At 44.0% G+C, this 24909-nt stretch overlaps 1 protein-coding gene across 3 annotated transcripts in view; it reads left to right on the top strand.

The window, feature by feature from the left end:
* LOC134341099 (ligand-dependent nuclear receptor-interacting factor 1-like) overlaps window positions 1-24909 on the top strand; it is a 51278-nt gene that overhangs the window by 14882 nt on the left and 11487 nt on the right. Inside the window, exons 2-4 of one of the 3 annotated variants that reach the window (XM_063038850.1) lie at window positions 10470-10537; window positions 12714-14310; window positions 21976-22272. In XM_063038850.1, the coding sequence (XP_062894920.1) occupies window positions 12865-14310; window positions 21976-22272 (1743 nt within the window). In that variant the 5' untranslated portion in view covers window positions 10470-10537; window positions 12714-12864. The remainder of the gene's footprint in view (window positions 1-10469; window positions 10538-12713; window positions 14311-21975; window positions 22273-24909) is intronic. The other 2 variants (XM_063038851.1, XM_063038849.1) reach the window with 2 other exon arrangements.

Here is a 24909-nt window from a genome sequence, read left to right as displayed (position 1 = left end):
ATGCTAATTAGTCTAACGGCTTAGGAGAAGTCATTGCTTTTGAGTCTGGTGGCCTTGGCCTGCAGGAACCTGTGAACTTGTAACATCACCCACAGTAGATTCAGCATGACTGGGATCCAGGGCAACATTACCATGTGTTGACAGTGCCCCTGATAAAACCCAACATTTTGTTTGATATTGTGAGAGCTCGTGATGCACTTCAAAGTTAACTTATCACTGTATACAAAATGAGATTCATTTTCTTGTGGGCATTCACGGTAAATACATGACCCAGAATAGAATCAGTGAAAGACCACACCCGTCAAACAAGCTATGTGCAAAAGACAAAAACTGCAAATACAAAAACTATAAAAAATAAATAATAATAAATAAATAAGCAATAAATATGGAGAACATGAAGAGTAGTTGTGGGAACATTTGAGTGATGGGGCGGGTGAAGTTACCCCGTTTGGTTCAAGAGCCAGTGGTTGAGGGGTAAGAACTGTTCCTGAACCCGGCGGCGTGGTCCCGGAGGCTCTTGTAGCAAATTCCTGATGGCAGCAACAAGAAGAGAGCATGGCCTGGGTGGTGGAGATCCCTGATAATGGAATAGAACAGCTTGCGTAACGTATTTTTTTACGTGAACTGGAATACTCGTCGTATTGACTGCAGAAGTGATGGACTCTCTTGTTGAACATTTGATTTTCAGCTTGGTTCCGATTGACGTCAATATCACACTTCATACAGTCATTATTTTCTTCGTGCACGGCCTGGATTCCGGATGATTCATAGCAATATCCATTTGTAAGCAGCCGCCGGCTTAAAGTTGGGTGAGGCTGTGGGGGGGGGGGGGAGATGTTTTCCCAGACAAAATGGGAGCGCCTGCCTTCGCCCGCGGGCGGCGGGCAGGTCCCCGCCCCTGGGTGACGTCAATGCAAAGGGCGGGGCCAAGGTCGGAGCCGAGGCGTTTAAGCCTTTGACGTGGCTGGAAGCTGCCGTGGTTGGAGGACCGGGAAAGAGGGTGGGGATGACGTAGAGGGTCGTGGCTGCGGTTGAGTGGAGAGGAGGGGATGACGTAGCCCCTGACGCTCGATTTCAAATCCCCTGGGCTGGCGAGGGGCAGGCGGAACGGAGAGTCGAGGGTTCGAGTCTGTCCTCAGCCAGCCGGTCGGGCATCTTACCTCTGGGACGCGAGGTGGACTGCCACAGCGGAGCGGGAGACGTTGGAGGCATTGCGGGACAGCCGTGTGGCGTGTGCACTAGGCACGGCCCATTCAGCCCCAATATTTCAATACAATTACAAAGAATCAAAATCACCGGCATATTAGTGAATTTTATTAACTTTTCGGCAGCAGTACAATACAATGTATAAATATAGAGAAAAAGCTGTATTACAGTTTCTATCTATCTATATATATATATGTATTAGTTAAGTTAATTAAGTAGTGCAAAGGCATAGAAAGTAGGAGGTAGTGTTCAAGGGTTCAATGTCCACTTAGAAATTGGATGTCAGAGGGGAAGAAGCTGTTCCTGAATCGCTGAGAGTGAGCCTTCAGTCTTCTGTACCTCCTTCCCAATGGTAACAATGAGAAGAGGGGCATGTTCTGGGTGGTGGGTGTCCTTAATGATGGGCACTGCCTTCCTAAGGCACCGCTCCTTGAAGAGGCCACAGAGGCTAGCACCCATGATGGAGCTGCCTTAATTATACACGTTTCTGCAACTTCACTTTGACCTTGTGCAGTAGCCCCAACCCCACCCGCCCCCCCATAGCAGAATGCTCTCCACTGTATATTTGTAGAAGTTTTTCAGTTGACAACCCAGATCTTCTCAAGCTCCTAATGAAATATAGCAGCAGTCTTGCCTTCCTTGTGGTTCCATCAATATATTGTGTCCAGGTTAGGTCCTCAGAGATACTGACACCCAGGAACTTGAAATTCCTTACTCTGTCCACTCCTGATCCCTCTATGAGGATTTGTGTTCCCTTGTCTTACCCTTTCTGAAGTCCACAATCAGCTCTGTGGTATTGCTGACATTGAATGCAAGGTTGTTGCTACAACACCACTCAACTAACTAGTATATCTCACTCCTGTACATGCTTTCGTCACCATCTGAAATTCTTACAGCAAAAGTTGCATCATCAGCAATTTTATAGAGCTATGCCTAGCCACACAGTCATGGGTATAGAGAGTGTAGAGCAGTGGACTAAGCGCGCATCCCGTGGTGTGCCCATGTTGATCGTCAGCGAAGTGGAGATGTTCATTGCAATCTGCACTAGTTGTGGTCTTCCGGTTGGGAAGTCAAGGATCCAGTTGCAGAGGGAGGTACAGAGGCCCAGCTTTTCAATCAGGACTGCTGGAATGATGGTGTTAAATGCAGAGCTATAGTCAATGAACAGCATCCTGACATAGGTATTTGCATTGCCCAGGTGTTCCAAGGCCATGTAGAGAGCCATTGAGATTGCGTCTGCTGTTGACCTATTGTGGTGACAGGCAAATTGCAGTAGGTCCAGGTCCTTTCTGAGGCAGGAGTTGATTCTAGCCATGACCAACCTCTCAAAGCATTTCATCACAGTAGATGTGAGTGCTACAGGACAATAGTAAGGCAACTCGTGCAGCTCTTCTTAGGAATTGGTATAATTGTTGCCCTTTTGAAGCAGGTGGGAACTTCCAAATGTAGCAGTGACAGACTGAAAATGTCCTTGAGCACTCCCACCAGTTGGTTAGCACAGGTTTTCAGAGCCTTACCAGATACTCCATCGGACCCTGCTACCTCACGAGGGTTCACCTTCTTGAAGGACAGCCTGATATTGGTATCCGAGACAGAGATTACAGGGTCACCGGATGCTGCAAGAATACTCATAGCTGTAGTTTTATTCTCCCTTTCAAAGCGAGCATAATAAAAGGCTTTGAGCTTGTCTGGTAGTGAAGCATTGCGTCATTCATCATGTTGGGTTTCACTTTGCAGGAAGTAATGGCCTGCAAATCCTACCAGAGTTGAAGTGCATCCAATGTCACCTCTAACCACTCTTGGAATTATTCCTTGGTTCTTGAAATAGCCCTCTGCAAGTCATACCTGGGTTGCCAGACTTAAATGCCACAGATCTAGCCCTCAACAGTTGACGAACCTCCTAGTTCATCCATGGCCTTAGGTTTGGGAATGTACAACAAGTTTTCATAGACACACACTCATCCACACAGGTTTTAATGAAGTCGGTAACAACTGAAGCATACTCATCCAGACTTGAAGATGACTCCCTGAATGCAGTCCAGTCCAGTGACTCAAAGCAGTCCTGTAAGTGCTCCTGTGTTTCCCTGGCCCTGGCCTTCTTGGGGACACGCCCACTTCTGTGCTCCATCAAGAAGGCACGACAGTGGCTATATTTCATTAGGAGCTTGAGGAGACTATGTCACCAAGACATTCGCAAATTTTGACAGGTGTGCTTTGGAGAGGATTTCAACTGTTTGCATCATTGTCTGGTATGGGGAGGGGGTGTAGTCACTGCACAGGATCAGGAAAAGCTGCAGAAAGTTGTAAACTCAGCCAGCTCTATTATCGACACTAGCCTCCCCAGTATCCAGGACATCTTCAATAAGCGATACCTCAGAAAGGCAGCGTCCATCGTTAAGGGCCCCCATCACCTAGTACATGCCTTCTTCTCATTGTTATCATCAGGGAGGAGGCTACAGGGGTCTGAAGACACACACTCATGATTCAGGAACAGCTTCTTCCCCTCTGACATCAGATTTCTGAATGGACAATGAGCCCATGCACATTACCTCATACTTTGTCTTCTCTTTTTGTACTAATTTAATTTTTAAATTATATCCTAATTATAATTTACAGATTTTTAAAATTGTGCATTGCAATCTACTGCAGCCACAGAACAAAAGATTTCGTGACATCTGCCAGTGATGTTAAATCTGATTCTGACAGTGATGCAGCTCTGTGTAGGCGGAAGGGGGGGCGGTTGATGAGGTTTGGTAATGGGGTTGGGCTGACGAGGGCACAAGATGTGTGAGATGGTAAGAGATAGGTTGGTGGGTGCCAGTTGCATCACAGACAGCCTGCTGCTGCAACTCAGTGGGCCGAGTAGCATCTGGAGGGGTGACGGAAGGAAGTGACGTTGGGGTTGAATGCCCTGTATTGTGACCTACACACAGAAAATGCTGGAGGAACTCAGCAAGTCAGACAACATCTATGGGGAGGAATAAACAGTTGACATTTCGGGCCAAGATTTTTCGTCAGGACTGGAAAGATAGGGGGAAGAAGCCAGAATAAGTAGGTGGGAGAGGTGGAGGAGTACAGGCTGGCAGGTAATAGGTGAGACCAGGTGAGGGGGAAGGTGGGTGGCTGGGGGAGAGTGATGAAGTGAGAAGCTGGGAGCTGATTGGTGGCTGAGGTAAAGGGCTGAAGAAGGAGCAATCTGATTGGAGGGTACGGTGGATCGTGGAAGAAAGGGAAGGAGGAAGCGAACCAGAGGTTATTGATGGTGTGAGGCAGACTCAATGAAGGTGAGTTGGTGATGTTTTCTCAGGGCAGACTGGCTGAGAGTAGGTACTGTGGGAGTTTCAGATGCTGTATGTAGGAGGGTCCCTGGGCATTAATGAATTTTGCAGTTCATTGTCAATGCTTTGCCAGAATTGGAGTATTTCTCATTGAAGTGGTAATTGCTGTCTACTCATCATCAGCCAATTGCTAGCTGCACTAGAGAGGTACTGGGTGCATTGTCTTTGCATGACCTTGTACAAAATGAACTGATATTAGCCGGGCTATACTCTCTTCTCACTCCTTCTGTCAGGAAAGAACGTACCGGAGCCTTAGGTCTCACACCACTACATTCAGGAACAGTTATTACCTCTCAATCATCTGGCTCTGGAACCAGAGGGGATAACTTCACTCACCTTCACTCACCCCATCACTGAACAGATTCTACAATCTATGACCTCACTTTCAAGGACTCTTTCTCTCAAGTTCTCAATATTAATTTATTATTGTTATTTTTTTTCTTTGTATGTGCATAGTTTTCGCCTTTTCCACATCAGTTGTTTGTCTATCTTGTTGAGTGTGGTCTTTCTCTGCTTCTATTGTGTTTCTGGTACTTACTGTGTATGCCCACAAGAAAATGAATCTTGTATATAGTGACATGCATGTACTCTGGTAAGAAATTTACTTTGGACTTTGATACTAGCCAGACTCTCATGGTTCAGCAACCACAGAGTTGATGTTTTAGCATAAATTGTTTAAGTCAGCTTTGTTCTGGATCCTGCCATCCTGCTTTCACCACCCAGATTAACCCCTGGTAGCTAGTGTTTATAAAGTGCATCCTTTTAATGGCCTGTCAAAGGCTCAATTTAAAGTCAGAGAAATGTATACCATGTGCATTCTGAAATGCTTTTTCCTCGCAAAACATCTACAAAAATAGAGTGTCCCAAAGAATGAACGACAGTTAAACGTGAGAACCCCAAAGTCCCCCCCCCCAGCTCCCCCCTCCCGCATGTAAGGGGCAGCAAGGAAATGATACCCCCCTCCACCCCGGCAAAAAAAAAGCGCACCCGCTACTGAGCACAAGTGTGAGCTAAGCCAGGGGTCCCCAACCTTTTTTGCACTGCGAACTGGTCACCAAAGTGATTCTAATAGAGACAAATACAAGGAGGAAATCCAAAGCAACGCACATAAAATGCTGGGGGATCTCAGCAGGTCAGGGAGGGGGATAAATAGTTGACATTTTGGGCTGAAACCCTTCTTCAGAGATAAAGCTGCTATGTGCTTTTCATCAAATCTGCAGCCCTTTCCATTGTTGAAAAGCACAAAATTCAAAGTAAATTTATTATCAAAATGCATTTGCTCTTGGTTGGGGCAATACGATATGGAGAGCAAGTTGCTGCCCATGCAGCAGGCTCCCCCATTCCATGTAGCTGATAAACCCAAAGGAACAGCAGAGACTGGTACAGTTTTAACACCAGCAGTGCCACAGAAATTGCCAGTCAGCATTGAGCTCAATGTAGGACTGCCTTTGGGACTCCAGCTCCGGATTTTTCCTTGGGAGTTTACTCCCGAAACCTTCCCCATGAGTGGATATAGCTGTAAGGCAGCAGGTGCTTGAGCTCAGCTTTTTCCTTGTTCTCAGCGAGCTGCCAACCATGGCTGATGAGCCCCAGCTCCCTGGAGGACCTTGCCTGTTCTCCTGTCAGTAGAAACTGTTTTGCTTCGCTTAGCTAAACCACACGTAAAGGCCAGGCAATAGACTTGGTTGTCAAAGGCTCTTTGAGATGCTTGCCATTCAGAGCATTAAATAGGCATTGGGAGCTTTACACCACTTTTCCAACCCCCTCCCCACTCCACCCTGGAGATATGACAACTTTAAGGTACAAGGTACTTGTAATACCCTGAGATTCATGTTCTTGTGGGTATTCACATTAGAACAAGAAATACAATGGTATCAATGAAAAACTACACACATATACTGACGAACAACCAATATGCTAAAAAGGACCAAGTGTTTAAAAAAAATAGCAAATAAATAAGGAGGGAAAATTCAAAAATCTCAGCAACAAAGAGGCTCGAGAGTCCTCGTGCAGGATTCCTGAAAGGTTAATTTGTAGGTTGAGTCGGTGGTGAGCATTCGTTTCGAAAGGATCAGGATATAATAGCAAGGATGTAATGTTGAGGCTTTATAAAGCACTGGTGAGGCCTCACTTGTAGTATTGTGATGGGTCCTTTATCTAAGAAAGGATGTGCTGACATTGGAGAGACTTAAGAAGAAGTTCACGAAACTGATTCTGGGATCGAAAGGCTTGTCATATGAGGAACGTTTGATGGGTGTGGGTGTCTACCCACTGGAATTCATAAGAATTTGATGCAACCAGTCAGGATACTCTCCCTTGTGCCTCTATAAAAGTTTGGCAAAGCTTCAGATGACAAGCCACCTCTATGCAAATTTCCAAGGAGTAAAGTCTCTGTCATGCCTTCTTCATGATGGCACTTGAGTGCTGAACCCAGGACAGATCCTCTGAAATGACAATACCAATGGTTTTGTGTAACTCAATTCCATTGTGATCAGTTAAGCCATGTTTGGATACAAGTGCCGAGAGATGTGGAATTTCTTTAGTTAGAAGGTGGTGAATCTGTGGAATTCATTGCTACAGACGGCTGTGGACACCAAATTATTGGGTATACTTAAAGTGGAGGTTGATAGGTTCTTGGTTAGTGGGGGTGTCAAAGGTTATGTGCAGAAGGTGAGAAAATGGGGTGAGAGGGATAATAAATCAGCTATGATGGAATGGCAGAGCAGACCTGATGGGCCAAATGGCCTAATTCTGCTCCTATGTCTTATTAAAACTCAGTCCTCCAACTATTAAAGGCCAGCGCACTATGTGCCTTCTTAATAACCTTGTCAACCCGCTCAACAACTATGAGGAATCTATCAATATGGATCCCAAGATCTCTCTCATGGCTCCCTCTAAGCTGTGCTGGTGCATGTCTGCACAGTAACCAAAATGCTCTTGTGCATATAGGCTTTGTTGGCAATAGCTGGAATTTTATTTTATATAATGTCAATATAATTTTGATTAGCATAATTGACTAGCATAATAGTCAAATACCCTGTAATTGTGTTAATGAATATAATCCATACATTTTCTAAATAATAAATGTACCACAGCCTCTACTTTGAAACATTTTAGAGCTTCAATGTATTTACATTGTCAATGTTTCAAGTTACAATACATTTACAAATTGTAACAATAAACACAGAATGGAAGTCAGTTGCTCATTGTTAATAAACCACCGGTATTCTGAACACCAATGCTATTTAGTCAAAAATATTTTACTTTTGCCATTTTGCCTCTCTTGTTGTGACAACCTGACATTATTTACTTGTGTTGTGAGTTGTGATTTGTGTTTTTGTGATATGATAGTGGATTTATAATAAGGACTGATAAAAAAGAGTTTATGAAACATGAAGGATTTTCTTGGTACTGGATTTCATTATATACTTCAATTAATAGATAAAATCAAAAGAACGTGAGTTTCCAATTTTCATTCTAAATATTCATGGTAAGCATAATTACAAAAAAAAGTGCTATGCAGTATTGAGGCTGTGTTTTTTTAGAAAAAAATTAATAATTCTGCTCATAGCAATGGTTGGTCTGCGCACTATAAAAATTAATTAGAGGGAACATAGATCTCTTTGTTCCACCCCATTGCTAAGAATCCTGCTATTAACCCTGTATTCTACCTTGAAATTTGACCTTCCAAAGTGAATCCCTTCACGCTCTTCCAGGTTGAACTCCATCTGTCACTTCTCAGCCTAGCTCTGCATCCAGTCAATGTCCCATTGTAGCCAACAGCAACCCTCTGTGCTATCCACAATTCGTATAGATCAGCATGAACTGTGATCTGAGGATTATTTCGAGGTGCAGCATGCTAGCAGACCCTTCTGGCCCAACAAATCCACACCATCCACTTCCACCCATATAACTACTAACCTGTATGTCTTTGGAATATGGGAGGAAGCCCACACAGTCACAGGGAAACGGGGCAGGAATTGAACCTGGGTCACGAGTGTTCTCTGGTGGCTACACTACTGCACCCCCTCTATATGATTTGAAAGGGGGAGGGGGAGATCCTGAGGTGTCGACTGTGTCCTTTCCTGTGGATGCTGCCCTGCCTGCTGCGTTCACCGGCAATTTTTATGTGTGTTGCTTGAAATTCCAGCATCTGCAGATTTCCCGGTGTTTACTCTATTGTATTCCATCTTTATCCATTCACTTAACTTTCCATGCCACCTTAAAAGTTTCTGCATCATCCTCTGCTTGTTAACATCAAAAGTAAATACACTTGATCAAAATCATTGATCAAGAGTTTCAAACCCTATAGCATAGTATTACCCACAGCTTCTCAATGTACTTAAGTTTCTAACTTAACTGATCTTCAGTCTGTGTCAGTTCACTTTCCCCTGTGCTATGCTTTTCTCACTAAAATCTTATCCAATGCCTTTTGAAGTTCAAAGTATATAACATCTGCCCTATCCATTTTAGTCTTAAAACTCTGAACCGATTGGTGAATTTCCATTTCCTTGAAATAAGCCCATGTTGATTCTGATTGTTATTATTTTGAGGATTGTGTTGACTCTTTAATAGAGTGGCTAGTTCATTGGCTATATTTAAGAGGGAGTTAGATATGGCCCTTGTGGCTAAAGGGATCAGGGGGTATAGAGAGAAGGCAGGTACAGGGTTCTGAGTTGGATGATCAGCTATGATCATACTGAATGGCGGTGCAGGCTCGAAGGGCCAAATGGCCTACTCCTGCACCTATTTTCTATATTTCTCTGTTTCTATGTTTCTATATCACAGAATCAGAATCAGGTTTAATATCACCATTAAGTGTAATCAAACTTCTTGTTTTTTGACAGCAGTACATTGCAATACAAATAGTAAAAACCATGAATTACAATAAGTATGTGGGTATGTATATATAAGTTGAGCGTGTGTCTCCAGGCTCCCTGATGGTAGTAATGAGAAGAGGGATGTCCTGGGTGATGGGAATCCTTACTGATGGATGTCACCATTTTGAGGCATCGCCTTTTGAAAGTGCCCTCGATGCTGGGGAGACTAGTGCCCATGATGGAGCTGGCTAAGTTTACAACCTCTGCACCTTTTTCTGATCTTGTGCAGTGGCCCCTCCACACTAGATGATAATGCAGTCAGATGGAAAGCTGTCCACGGTCCATCGGCAGAAAGTTTCGAGTGTCTTTGGTGACATACCAGCTCTCCTCAAACTCTTAATGAAATATAGCTGCTGTTGTGTCTTTGGAATTGCATGAATGTGTTTGGGCCATATTGAATTCTTATTGAATAGCAGAATTTGCTTCAGGGCCTAAATGGGTTGCATTTGACGTTTTCCTGGATGGTGTCAACACACTAGTTCCAGACAAAGGCCAGTGGTAGGGGGGTAAAGCTACTGATAAAATAGAGAGCAGCATCATTTTTTTGAGCCCTTCTGCTCCATCTGCCAAAAGCGTAATTTTCCAGTGACCCAACTATTTTAATTCCTCTCTCTGTTCCTGTTCTGACATGTTGGTCCATGGCCTCCTCTTCTGCCATGATGAGGCCTCTGTCAGTGAGAAAGAGCAGTACCTCATACTGCGTCTAGATGGCATTAACATCCCCTTCCCTCTTCTTCCATTCCCCACTCTGGCCTCTTCCCTCTTCTCCTCGCCTGCCTATCACTTCCCCAGTCACCCTCCTTTATTCCGTCATGCATTCTCCTCTCCTATCAAACTCCTTCTTCAGCCCTTTTATCTTTCCCACCCACTCCCTTCTTCTCCTTCCCCCACCATGTTATTCTGGCATCTTCCCCCTTCCTTTCTAGTCCTGATGAAGGGCCTTGGCCCGAAATGTCGACTGTCTATTCCTCTCCATAGATGCTGCTTGACCTGCTGAGTTCCTCCAGCATTTTGTGTGTGAATCTCTTGATCTTATCGTTTTTAGTTATCGGGATCGACTTGGGTTAGGCTCGAGAAAAGGTGATGCTAAAGCACGTTGAGTTATCTAAACAGGTAACAGTCTCGGTAATGTGTGTGCAGTTAACTTATTCTGGGCTGTTGCTCTTACTTACAAGGTATTTTGTTTTGTTCTAAGATTTTCAGAGCTTTTTTTAAGTCCTTAAAATTCAAAGTACGTATACTGTGTGTCACCATATACAACCCTGAGATTTGTTTTCTTGCAGGATTTAGAAGTTTTTGTAAGCTGCCTGTAATACCACGAATGTAAGAATGAAAAGGCATTTTGCGGTTTATTCCTCAGTTTACTTATTCAGTGATAGAGCGCGGAGTAGGCCCTTCCAGCCCTTTGAACTACACCGCCCCAGCAACCCTCAACAAACCTATTAACCCGAACCTAATCACAGGACATATACAGTGAGCAGTTTGACCCACCTGGTATGCCTTTGGTCTGTGGAAGGAAACTCGAACACCGGGGGAAAACCCACACATACTGCCGGGGAGGAGAGTGGAGACCTACTCCTTACAGAATAGTGATAGAATTACACTCCGGAATGCCCCAGGCTGTAATATTGACATGCTACTGTGGTTCACCAGTGCAATTTGCCCTAATTCTAATTCAAAATTCATGTACTTCCCTTGTGGTTGTGAATTCAAAGATGGAAATGAAATCTAGTTATGTGGGTTTCTCAATAAGACGTAACAGCAGAATAAAGTATCGTTGTATTCTGAGTTTGACCCTTATGGTCCTAGTCTGCCTGGGCTACAGGAGACATCCTCTCCATCTTCACTCTGTCTCAGCCTCTCAATATTCAATAGGTTTCAGTGAGAATACACCCTCCTCCACCCCCTAAGCTCCAGTGAATACAGGCCAGGAGCCATTAAAGGCTCCACATACGCCAACACTTTCATTTCTGGTATAATTCTTGTGAACTCCTCTGGACCCTCTACAATGCCAGCACGTCTTTTCTTACATATGTTGCCCAAAACTGCTCACAATACTGCAAGTACAGTCTGACTGGTGCCTTTTAAAGCCTCAGCATATATGTTCCTGCTTTTGTATTCTAGTCCTCAAAATGAATGATAACATTGCATTTGCTTTCCTTACCACTGTCTCAACCTGCAAGCTTACCTTCAAGAAATCCTTCATTAGGACTCCCAAGTCCCTTTGCACCTCCGATTTCTGAATTTGCTCTCTATTTAGAAAATAGTCTATGCCTTTATTCCTTCTACCAAAGTGCATGAACATACACTCCGCTACATTGTATTCCATCTGCCACATCTTTGCCCATTCTTAATATCAGTCCTTCTGCAGACATGAAATATCAACTGTGGACCACCTTATCTAAGCAATGTTTTCTTCCTTTCAGACTGGGAGAGCTTAAATTTGGTTCTTCCTAATTCTTTTTTTCCCCCTCTGTTCAGTGTTTTACCTGCTTTAAACCATGTCTGGGAAATGATGCAATAATGTGTTGATTATATTAATAAGTTCAAGTTTAATTTTCATTGAATCAAACACATGTATACAGCTAAACAAAACAGGGTTCCTGCAGTACAGAGTACATACAGTCACATACAGTGCTTATAGTTACAATAGTACATTCAATCACAAAATAATAAAGCTCAAAGTGCACATATGTTACCATATACAACCCTGGGATTCATTTTCTTACAGTAAATACAAGCAACACATTAGAATCAGTGAAAGCCAGCACGCAACAGAATGGACAAATTATCAATGTGCAGAGGACAACAAATGTGTAAATATGAAAAGAAAGAAAACAGAAGTAATAATAGTAATAATAAATAAGCAAATATTGAGAATATGTGATGATGAATCCTTGAAAGTGGGTCCGTAGGTGTGGGAACAGTTCAGTGATGGAGCGAGTGAAGTTATCCCCCTGGTTTAAGAGCCTGATTATAGAACCTGGTGGTGTGGCTCCTGAGGCTCCTGTACCACCTTTCCGATGGCAGCAGCGAGAAGAATGCATGATATGGGTGGTGGGGTTTCCTAATGATGGGTGCTGTTTTCCTGTGACAGCGTTCCATATAGATTTGCTCAATGGTGAGGAGGGCTTCAACTTGAGAATCATCAACTTGTGTGGATTTTCTATTTTTATGATATTATAAATTGGGGATGTGTTGCGTAGCTTAGTTAAGATCGTGTTGTCTTTTTTATAACACAAATGGATATGTTCATATTGCCTAAGACTTTTTTTAATGTCTCTCCTAGCACTTCAGGATGCATCTATAAGATTGTGCAGAGCACAGCTCTGGATGGCAAGAACATCCTGAAGCTAATTCCAGTCTCCAACAATACTATACGTTATATCCCTACAGTTCCTCTCCCAATTCCCACCGGCAGCGCCTCTACTAAACTGAACATGATCTCTGTGGCAACAACAAATTGCAACGTCCAGACGTGTCTTTCAATACTGCCGCCTACCAGTGGGGGGGGATTATTGATCACGTCAGTTGACGCGCCTGTAGGCATCAGTAACGTCCCTCCAGTCAAATGTTCACCAGCAAAGATACCTACAGCAGCAAATGTTGCACCTTTGCAATGTCCTCTGACAACAGTTACTTTCTCTGGGAAGCCTATGCAGACCCTGCCAACTGCTACCCCATGTCCAGACAAAGAGTCACACAGTATAAAAACAGCTACAGTGAAAAGTCTGGCCATGCAGAGAACCCAGCCTCCTCCTGCTTTGTCGTTGGAGCAACTGCTTTACAAAGATGCTTTGCCAAGTCCAGCAGTGAAAAATGCCCAGCCTTCTGTCACTTTGGCTCAAGATAAAATGAGTTGTAAACTTGCAACAGTTGGTGTGCAGGCTGCAGCTCCAACCCAAGCATCACTAACATTACCTAAGGATATACAGAGTGATAAGCAACCTTGTCCTTTGGTGCGGAAGCCTCAAGCATCTCCTTTAACAGCGGACCACAAGACATACATGTTTTTAAAATCTCCGATACTGCCTTCTGGCCATCACCTTCTGATCCCCGCACATGCAGAAGTCAAGTCTATACCAGCATCTCTACTGCCTCTTGCTATCCAGCAGAAGATTTTGCCTACTGCAGCCTCCAACCTTGTTGGTGGGCAACAGTCCTCAAATGCATCTCCTGTTGTCATTTATGTTTGCCCTGTCCGTACTGTGAAGACGGTACAGAAGCACCCCCCAAGCAATCATCCCAAGAACATAGTTGAGGTCCCCACGGTTGTCATTAACAGGGCGGGTCCTGGGCCCAGCATAGCATTGCCCAGTAGTAGTGCAGCAACCTTTAACGCTGGGCAGGTGGCGTCTCTGAAATTGGCTATGCAGAGCAAGCAACAGTTCCTACCACGCTGCCTTATTCCCGTTAAATCCTCCAATAATTTAGCCTCAAAGATCCTGAAGAACCTGGCTGATCACAAATATGTGGAAGAAAAGTTGTTAGACTTGATAACACCGGTGAGAGTTTCACACAAAGACACTCAGGAAGACTTGTTTTCTCCGGCGAAGGAAAATGCGCTGGTTATGTACAACAGCAAAGTCTACCTTGTCATTCAGAAGGGCAACGACTCTTCCAGTCCAGAGCCTGAGACTCTTTCAGCTTCAGAAAGTCTTGGAGAAAAGGAGGCTTCAGAAAGTCTTGGAGAAAAGGAGAGCACCTTGTCTCCTAACTTGCCGCAGACCAATTCACAGGTTAAAATCAAGGAAGAACCAAAGGACCCTGACTTCAATCCGGTCCAGCTGGAAGAGAACCAGCCTGAAGGCTCATCCATGAAAGTTTGCAGTGTCCAAAATCCCAGCAACATGCACAAGACTCAGTGTGTGCCTGTCAAGTGTATGGTGAGTCTTTCCATAATCTTTTTGCTACCAATTTAATCAACTGGTATTTACTTTGTCTAACAGTCTTATTTTCCAATGCAAGCTAAAGTACAAAAGAGGTTTGGCTATATGAAATGCTGAAGCAATTGATAGTTACAACAACACATACAAAATGCTGGAGGAAGTCAGCAGGTCCGGCTGCTTCTGTGGACATAGTAAACAGTTGATATTTTGGGCTAAGACCCTTCATTAGTACTGGAAAGGAAGGGGATGTGGGAAGGAGGACATTAGAAAGTGATAGGTGAGGTCGGGTGGGTGGGGAGTGAGAGATAAAGTAAGAAGCTGGGAGGTGATCGGTGGAAAAGGTAAAAGGATTGAGAAGAAAGAATCTGATAGGAGAGGAGAGTGAACCATGGGAGAAAGGGACCAAGGAGGGGCATCAGAGAGAGTTGATGGGCAGGTGAAGAGCAGAGGTGTAAGAAACCGGAGTGAGGAATAGAAAGATAGAAGAAGGAAGGGAAAAATTCCTGGAAGGAAATATTGATGTTCATGCTATCAGGTTGGAGGTGACCTAGATGGAATACGAGGTGATGCTCCTCCACCCTGAGAATGGCCTCACGTAGACAGAATATGAAGTGTCATATTATGGTTCTAACAAGTGTCTCATGCTGTTAAGAGCTTCCCTTCCAATTGTAACCTTTTCATATTCTAATTGTGTTCATAACTTTTTACATGATGTATGGTACCTTGTTTACCTACTTAATATAAATGCTGAGAAGACTGGAGTGACCCTCACTAAATCAGAATCAGATTTAATATCAATGTCATATGTTGCGAACTTTGTTGTTTTGCAGCAGTAGTACTGTGAAATGCATAGAAACTAATCATGTGTCCATAGGAGTGGAATTCACCTTGGTCTTCTGCTGCTGGAGCCTGTCTACTTCAAGGTTCGATGTGTTATTCGTTTAGAAACGTGAATGCTATCCAATGAGTAAATCCAGCTCTCACCTCTCACTCCTAACATTATCTTCATAGAACATTACACACAAAATGCTGGAGAGATATAGCTGGTCAGGCAGTATCTATAGGGCAATAAGCTGCCAACATTTCGGTCTGAGACCCTTCATCGAGATTGAAAAGAAAGGGAGAAGGTGCCAGAATAAGAAGCAGGGGTGTTGGGGGTGGAGAGCACAAGGTGGCGGATGGTAGATGAAACCAGGTGAGGGGAGGGTAATGAAGTAAGAAGCTGGAAGGGGATAGGTAGGAATGGTCAAGGGCTAGAGAAGGGATCTGATAAGAAAGGAGAGTAGACTATTGGAGAAATGGGAGAAGGAGGGGCATCAGAGGGAGATGATGGGCCGGTAAGGAAAAGAGAAGGAGTAAGAGGGGAGATGGTGGGGAATGGTATTGGAGAGGAATAAACGGTTGATGACTTGGGTTGAGAATTGTCAACTGTTTATCCCTCTTCATAGATACTGCTTGACTCGGTTGAGTTCCTCCAGTTTTTTGTGTGTGTTGCTCTACATTTCCAGCATCTGCGGAATTTCTGATGTTGATTATCTTACCTTTGATGTCAGCATCTCTGGTTTGTTTTGAGCAGAAACTGACCTGGAGTAGATATATAAAAGAATCAGTCAGAGGCTATGAATTCACCTCACAGTTCCACAATGCTTGCTCACCATTTACAAGGCTCAAGTCAGGAACACAATACAACAGTCTCCTCTTGCCTGGATGAGTGCACCCTCAAGAGGATGAACTGCACACAGGGTGTTGCAGCCCAGTAGGCACCCGCTCACTCACCACACCACTGACCAGTGGCCGCAGCAGTACGATCAATGCAGCAATCAACAAGACCTTGTCGACCTTCGAAACCCACCACCTCTACAAGGGTAGGAAATGCACCTGACCACCAAGGTCTGGGAGTTGCCCTCCAGACCACATGTCATCTTGACTTATTCAGATTCTTTTTCAATCACATATGTCAAAACATTCGTAGGACTGCTCAGGTGTTCATCAGTGAGTCCAAATATTTTCATGAAGTGCTGCTGTGACCTGGCTCCAGACTCTACTGTCAGGAGAAGCATCCTCATTTCATCCAGATTGTCAAGCCCTGTGAGAATACTGAGGGATTTGATGAGGTCTCCTCGTTCTTGACTCTGGAGAATGGAGTTCTCATCCATGCACTATCCTCAAAATGCAAAGTATCCATTACTGTCACCAGTCTAGCAACTCTTTGCTGCACTCCTTTCAGACTGAATGGAGACTGGCCTCCTCTAGCCCATATTATTAAACCTGCATTCCTCAGCAACCTGCAGCCAGCTCCAATGAGATCCCACCACCAGCCACACCTTGTACTCCACACCACCTTTCACCTTAATTCCCTCCATGACTACCTGGTCCACTCATCCCTCCCCATTCCGTTCCATCTTCCTCCTCTCCATGACTACCTGGTCCATTCATCCCTCCCCTTTCCATTCCATCTTCCTCCTCTCCATGACTACCTGGTCCACTCATCCTTCCCCTTTCCATTCCATCTTCCTCCTCTCCATGACTACCTGGTCCACTCATCCCTCCCCATTCTGTTCCATCTTCCTCCTCTCCATGACTACCTGGTCCTCTCATCCCCCCCCATTCCGTTCCATCTTCCTCCTCTCCATGACTACCTGGTCCACTCATCCCTCCCCTTTCCATTCCATCTTCCTCCTCTCCATGACTATCTGGTCCACTCATCCCTCCCCTTTCTATTCCATCTTCCTCCTCTCCATGACTATCTGGTCCACTCATCCCTCCCCTTTCCATTCCATCTTCCTCCTCTCCATGACTATCCGGTCCACTCATCACTCCCCTTGACCTCACCAACCTTTCCAACTTCACTCTCTCCATGACTATCCGGTTGACTCATCCCTCCCCCTTGTCCTCCGCATCCTATCCACCTTCATTCCCTCCATGGCTACCTGCTGCACTCTTTCATCTTTCTTTACAGCTGCTCCTCCCGGTTCTGTAATGCATTTTGTCCACTGTCCTTTCTGTCCTGCCATCCTTTCTGTTCCACTTGCCACGTACGAGTTCCTATTATCACCTATGTATACTCAGTCGTCACTTTATCAGGTACATCTGCTCCCTCTCTAAAGCTTCGATGTCCTTCCTATAATTAGGTGACCAGAACTGAACACAGTTCTTCAAGAATGGTCTAATCATAGTTTTAGAGATGCTGCAACATTACCTTTTGGTCTTGAACTAAAGCCCCTGACTAATGAAGGCCAACACACCATATGCTTTCTTAATCAGCCTGCCAATTTGCATCGCAATTTTGAGGGATCTGTGAATGTGGACCCTACCAAGAATCCTGCTTCTTCTCTCTTCTTTATACTAGCATCACAGAGAAATTAAATACATATGTCTCCACTTATGGGCATGCTATGTTGGTGCTGGATGTGTGGTGACATTTGCAGGCTGCCCCCAGCACAATCATTGCGAATTTGATTTGACACAAATGACGCATTTCACAGTTTTGATGTACTTGTGATAAATAAACACGTCTTTAATCTGATGGATAATCTGGGAATGCTTTTCTGAAATAGTGTCATAAGGCTGGACCCTTTTCTGTGCACCATCTGTCAGCTAAGCTTGTTTGTACACTTGACATGTCGGGATTTAAGAAAAAGTGTAACGCACAAAAAATGCTGGAGGAACTCAGCAGGTCAGGTATGGAAATGAATAAACAGTCAACATCTTGAACTGAGACCCTTTAGCAGGACTGGAAAGGAAGGGAGTTGAAGCCAGAATAAGAAAGGGATGGGGGTAGCGGGCTAAGTGTGCTGTTAATAGGTATGATCAGGTGAGGAGGAAGATGGGTGGGTGAGGGGGATAATGAAGTGAGAAGCTGGAAGGTGAAGGGTGAAATGGGCAAAGGGCTGGAGAAGGAAAAATCTGGTAGGAAGGGAGAATGGGAGAAAGGAGGAGGGGCATCAGGGTGATAATCGGGTGAGGAGAAGGGAAAAGGTAAAAAAAACATGAGTTTTACTGTGTGATTTGCATGTTTCTTTTAAAGTGCCTCACATTTTGTTTAAACCTTTGCATGTCATAGTGGAATGTGCAGCAAGGGGTGGTGGGAGAGGCAGATACGTAGGTTTTTTTTCATCACGTACCATGCCTATGACATGGGCATTCGTGTTTTTCCTTTGTTCTTGGTTTGCCGTTCAAGACGGGTGACCCCAGCCATGATCAAAACTCTTCAGAGTTTGTCTGCCTGGCCTCAGTGGTTGCACCAATTGCTTATCCGACCATCCACCACGTGCTCCCATGGCTTCAAATGACCCTGTTCAGGGGGGTGGGTGCTAAGCAGGCAATACACCTTGCTCAAAATGGGCCTGCAGGCTAGTGGAGGGAATGAGCACCTTATACTGTCAGTTCCTCCTTTGGTACAGACATATCTCCATATTGCCACTCATGCAGATACATTAGAAACTTTTCAAAGAATCGCAGGCACATGGATGATAGAAAAACGAAGGGCTTTGTGCGATGGAAGGATAAGATTAATCTAGGGTAGGTTAGAAGGTCGGCACAGAATCGGAGGCCAAAGGGCCCATACTGTGTTATAGCATTCTGTGTTCAAAATTTAACCTTGAATAGTGATTGGCTTGCGTAGAACATTGAACAGCAATAGAAATAGGCCCTTTCTCCACAATGTCTGTCCAAACATAAATTAAACTAAAACTCTTCTGCCTGCATATGATCCATTCCTAGTGTATTCATGTTTGTAAGAGCAACCTCTTACACACCACTTTGGGGTATGAAAACAAACTTGCCCTGCAAGTTTCCTTTATGTCAGAGGTAGGCTTTTTTTTTACACAGAGTGGTAGGTGTGTGGGATGTCCTGCCGGGGGTGGTGGTAGAGGTAGATACATAAGGGAGATTTAAGAAATTCTTAGCTAGGCACGTGAATGATAGAAAAATGGATGGCAATTACGAGCAAAGGGTTAGATTGATCTTGGAGAAGGTTGTGGGCTGAAGGGCCTGTGCGGTTCATTTGAACTCTGTGCTTGGCCACAACCTGTGCTTAGCATTTCTTCCTGGTATCAAGGATTCCTTGTGCAGAAATCTAGAGATGAGCCCACCCCTCCCCCCCACCATCTGTACTTGAGGCATAAATATCAGGCAAGGGTTGGAAGGTATTTTTAATCATCCAGCAACTTGCCAACCTAGCTAATCAAGTAATTCAAGAGTTTTCACTGCTAGGATGTGTTTATTTTTACATAATACTCCAAGTAATAATTTTAAAGACCAGGCCATGATTGGAAGATATACGCTCAGTGGCTACTTTATTAGGTACACCTCCACATTTGCTTGTTAATGCAAATTTCTAATCAGCCAATCATCTGGCATGCAGAAGTTTGGGCACCCTAGTCAAAATTTCTGTTACTGTGAATAGTTAAGTGAGTAAAAGATGAACTGATCTCCAAAAGGCATAAAGTTAAAGATGAAACATTCTTTTCAACATTTTGAGCAAGATTAGTGTATCGTTTTTGTTTTGTTGAATTTTAGAGTGAAAAAAAGGAAAGGAGCACCATGCAAAAGTTTGGGCACCCCAAGAGATTTGAGGTCTCAGACCTTAATTAGCTTGTTAGGGCTGTGGCTTGTTTACAGTCATTGTTAGGAAAGGCCAGGTGACATAAAATTCAAAGCTTTATAAATACCCTGACTCCTCAAACCTTGTCCCAACAATCAGCAGCCATGGGCTCCTCTAAGCAGCTGCCTAGCACTCTGAAAATTAAAATAAGTGATGTCCACAAAGCAGGAGAAGGCTATAAAAAGATAGCAAAGCATTTTCAGATAGCCATTTCTCAGTTCATAACGTAACTGAGAAATGGCAGTTAACAGGAATGGTGGAGGTCAAGTTGAGGTCTGGAAGACCAAGAAAACTTTCTGAGAGAACTGTTCGTAGGATTGCTAGAAAGGCAAATCAAAACCCCTGTTTGACTGCCAAAGACCTTCAGGAAGATTTAGCAGACTCTGGAGTGATGGTGCACTGTTCTACTGTGCAGCGACACCTGCACAAATATGACCTTCATGGAAGAGTCATCAGAAGAAAACCTTTCCTGCGTCCTCACCACAAAATTTAGTGTCAGAGGTTTGCAAAGGAACATCTAAACAAGCCTGATACATTTTGGAAACAAGTCCTGTGGACTGATGAAGTTAAAATAGAACTTTCTGGCCACAATGAGCAAAAGTATGTTTGGAGAAAACAGGGTGCAGAATTTCATGAAAAGTACACCTCTCCAACTGTTAAGCATGGGGGTGGATCGATCATGCTACGGGCTTGTGTTGCAGCCAGTGGCAAGGGGAACATTTCACTGGTAGAGGGAAGAATGAATTCACTTAAATACCAGCAAATTCTAGAAGCAAGCATCACACCGTCTGTAAAAAAGCTGAAGATGAAGAGGATGGCTTCTACAACAGGATAATGATCCTAAACACACCTCAAAATCCATAATGGACTACCTCAAGAGGCGCAGGCTGAAGGTTTTGCCATGGCCCTCACAGTCCCCCAACCTAAACGTCATCGAGAATCTGTGGATAGACCTCAAAAGAGCAGTGCAAGCAAAATGGCCCAAGAATCTCAAAGAACTAGAAGGCTTTTGCAGGGAAGAATGGGTGAAAATCCCCCAAACAAGAATTGAAAGACTCTTAGCTGGCTGCAGAAAGTGTTTACAAGCTGTGATACTTGCCAAAGGGGGTGTTACCAAGTACCGCCAAGCAGGGTGCCCAAACTTTTGCTTCAGGCCCTTTTCCTTTTTTTGTTATTTTGAAACTGTAAAAGATGGAAATGAAAAAAAGTAATCTCGCTTAAAATATTAAAGAAATGTGTCATCTTTAACTTGATGCCCTTTGGAAATCAGGTCATCTTTTACTCGCTTAGCTATTCACAGTGACAGAAATTTTGGCCAGGGTGCCCAAACTTTTGCATGCCACTGTATATAAAAGCATGCAGACATGATCAAGAGGTTCTGTTGTTGTTCAGCCCAAACATCAGAACCGGGAAGAAAGCTGAGCTAAGTGACTTTGACCATTGAATGATTGTTGGTGCCAAATGTGATGGTTTGAGAATCTTATCTGGGATTCTCACCCAGTACAGTTTACAGAGTTTACAGAGAATGGTGCAAAAAAACAAAAAAAAGCAGTGAGTGACAGTTCTGTGGACAAAAGGTTCCTTGTTAATGAGAGAGGTCGGAGGAGAATGGCGAGGCTTAATCAAGCTGACAGGGGAGGTGACTGTAACTCAAGTAACCATGCGCTAAAACAGAGGTGTGCAGAAGGCTATATCTGAATGTACATCATGTTGAACCTTGAAGTCGACGGGCCACAGCAGAAGAAGACCATGGACATACACTCAGTGGCCTCTTTATTAGGCACAGGAGGTATGTAATAAAGTGGCCACCAAGTGTATAATGATAAAAAACTTTTATCTGTTGTCATTTCTTGACATTTGTAATCAATATATTTTGTGTAATTTAGACTGGGACAATGGTAGTCAAAATCACAGAACCTCGTCATATTAGCAAGTGAAAATGTGATATTTTTAATTATGTGTTGCTTGTATCACACTGTGATTCTGCTTGTGAGCATTTTAAACAAAATTTCTGTACTTGCCGAATAGCTAAACATCTCGTCCCTTTCTCCCAACAGTGCACGGAACCAGCTAGTACGATGGTTGAAGAGGAAATGGATAAGCAGTTACAGAAGAAGGCAGGAATTTGCTCGGATCTCCGAGTCTGCCTCACCAGGATCTCCCCTAAGGAGATCGAACGATGGGTGAGGACCAATTCCCCTGCAATACCTGAATCCCTACCGTCATCCAGCAAGCAGAGCAAGAAAGCCGACGATACCACCAGCAGTAAACCTCAAGTGAATTTGATGCTTCCGATTAAGAAGGAGGAGCCTATAGAGCCAGAATATTGTGCACACCATACAAGGGAGATTGAGGTACATAACTACTCTGGCAACAGTTAATTATTTAAAGGCTGTCGAATAATTGTAACACTTGCTATGTTCACTGGCGCCTGAGTTCAGAATCAGGTTTATTCTTACTTGTTTCAGTGGCAGCAGTACAGTGCAAGACACAAAAATTACTGTATGCTATGATATAGATCACCATTTAAGATTAGCACAATATTGTGAGCATCATAGAAGCAGAGTAGTTAGTGCGATACCATGAAAGCACAGGGCGTCGGAGTTTGGAGTTCAGTTTCAATGTCTTCTGTGAGTAGTTTGTACGTCTACCCTGTGAATGCGTGGGTTTCCTTTGGGTGCTCTGCTTTCCATCCACCGTCTAAAGTCTTGCTGGTCAGGTCATTGTAAATTGTCCTGTGATTAGGCTGGAGTTAAACAGGTGTGTTACCAGGTCTTTGGGCTGGAAAGACCAGTCCCACGCTGTCTGTCTGATGAAAATAAATATAGCAAAGAGGAAAGTGAATTGGAATCAGGTTTGTATTCACTAACGTACTGTATGTTGTGAAATCTGTTGTTTTGCAACAGCAGGACAGTGCAGTGCTTAAAAATTACTGTAAGTCATATAAGTACTCTTAAAGCTTCCATGTCCTAAAAGAGAATAGTGTGCTGAAGAGTTTCCTGGATTGGAGCATTCATTAGAAAGGAAGGTTGGATGAAGTTGGATTGCTTCCTCTGGAGGCTGAGATAATAGTTCATAAATTTACGAGAGACTTAAACAGATATAGACACACACACACACACTTCTACAGATGCTGGAAATCCAGAGCAACAAGCACAAGATGCTGGAGGAGCTCTTTGGAACGAAATAAACAGTTGGTGTTTTGGGTTGAGTCCCTTCATGAGGACTGGAAAGGAAATGGGGAAGATGCCAGAATAAAGAGGGGGGGAGGAAGTAGGACAAACTAGAAGGTGATAGGTGAAGCCAGGTGGGTGGGAAAGGTAAAGGGCAGGAGAAGAAGGAATTTTGGCATGGCAAGAAAGGGGAGGGGCACCAGGGGAAGGTGATAGGCGGGCGAGGAGAAGAGGTAAGAGGCCAGGAGGAAAATAGAAAAGGAGGGAAGGGGGAGGGAATTTGTTTTAATTGGAAGGAGAAATTGATATTCATGGCATGATGTTGGAGGCTACCCAGATGGATTGTGAGATGTTGCTCCTCCACCCTGAGAGTGGCCTCATCTGGGCAGAAGAGGAGGCAAGGGACCGCCATGTTGGAACGGGAATGGGGAGAAGAATTAAAATAGTTACCCACCAGATACTCCACTTTTGGTGGATAGAATGGAAATGTTCGACAAAGCACTCCCAAATTTATATTAGGCAGGTCTCACTAATGTACAGGAGGCCACATCAGGAACACAGGATACAATAGGTGACCCCAACAGATTCACAGGCGACGTGTTGTCTCACCTGAAAGGACTATTTGAGGACAGGTGTAACATTTCTATTGCTTGCAGTTATAAGTGCCAGGATAGAGATTAGTGAGGAGGGATAAATGGACGAGGGAATGGTGGAGAGAGCAATCCCTGTGGAAAGCAGAGTGTGGGGGGAAGTAAAGACGTGTGCTGCTAGGATTACAGAGACTGGAGATAGTCACAGTTACTCTCCTCGGGGGTAAATGACAAATACAAGAGGACATAACTTTAAGGTGAAAGGGGAAAAATCAAAGAAGATTTGTAGGGCAAACTTTATTTTTGCACAGAATGGTTAGTGCATGGAACATGCTACTTAAGGTGATTAAAAACAGATATGTTAGTGACGTTGAAGTTGTGTTTACACAGACGGATGAACAGGCTGGCATTAGAGATACATGGATTATGTCCAGGCAGATGGGATTGGATTGGCATGGTGGCTCACACAGACACTGTGCTTCTGCGCTGTACTGATCTATATTCTAAGTTGCAATGAAATATTTATATCTGAATAAAAAGAGCAAGGTACTGAGGTAGTGCTTATGGGTTGATGGACCATTCAGAGATCTGATGGTGGGCCTGAAGAAGCTGTTCCTAACGTGTGTGTGTGTGTCTTCAGGCTCCTGTACCTTTTCCCTGTTGGTAGCAATGAGAGGAGGACGTATCCTGCATGTGGGGGGTGCTTAATAATGAAAAGTTTCAAGTTCTTGGGTGTCAAAATCTCTGAAGACTCATTCTTCACCCAGCATATTGATGCCATCATGAAGAAGGCATGGCGGTAGCTATATTTCATTAGGAGTTTGAGGAGATTTGACTTGTCACCAAAGACTCCAGCAAAGTACCGGTGATAGCATTCTGACTGGTTGCATCACAGTCTGGTGTGGATGCACCAATGCACAAGATCGGAAAAGTTGTAGAGGGTTGTAGACTCAACCAGCTCTATCATGGACACTAGCCTCCCCAACATCGAGGATACTTTTAAAAGGTGATGCCTCGAGAAGGCAGCATCCATCATTAAGATCATTATTGTAGATACCAAGTATAATGCCTGAGAAGCTGGGGATTGGATAATATACTTTTCCACCTTCTTGCCTGTCCAGATTTTTCTTGCAAATTATTGAACTTAGTCTAAGATTTCTTTAAGAATGAGCTGGTATTTAGTCAGCTGTGAAATAATCTTTTGTAAGATATCTGTTTCACATGGATG

The sequence above is a fragment of the Mobula hypostoma genome, assembly GCF_963921235.1.
Source record: "Mobula hypostoma chromosome 3 unlocalized genomic scaffold, sMobHyp1.1 SUPER_3_unloc_2, whole genome shotgun sequence".
NCBI lineage: Eukaryota > Metazoa > Chordata > Chondrichthyes > Myliobatiformes > Myliobatidae > Mobula > Mobula hypostoma.
Note: the sequence above shows the minus strand (reverse complement) of the source record. Positions and strands in the feature narration are given on the sequence as shown.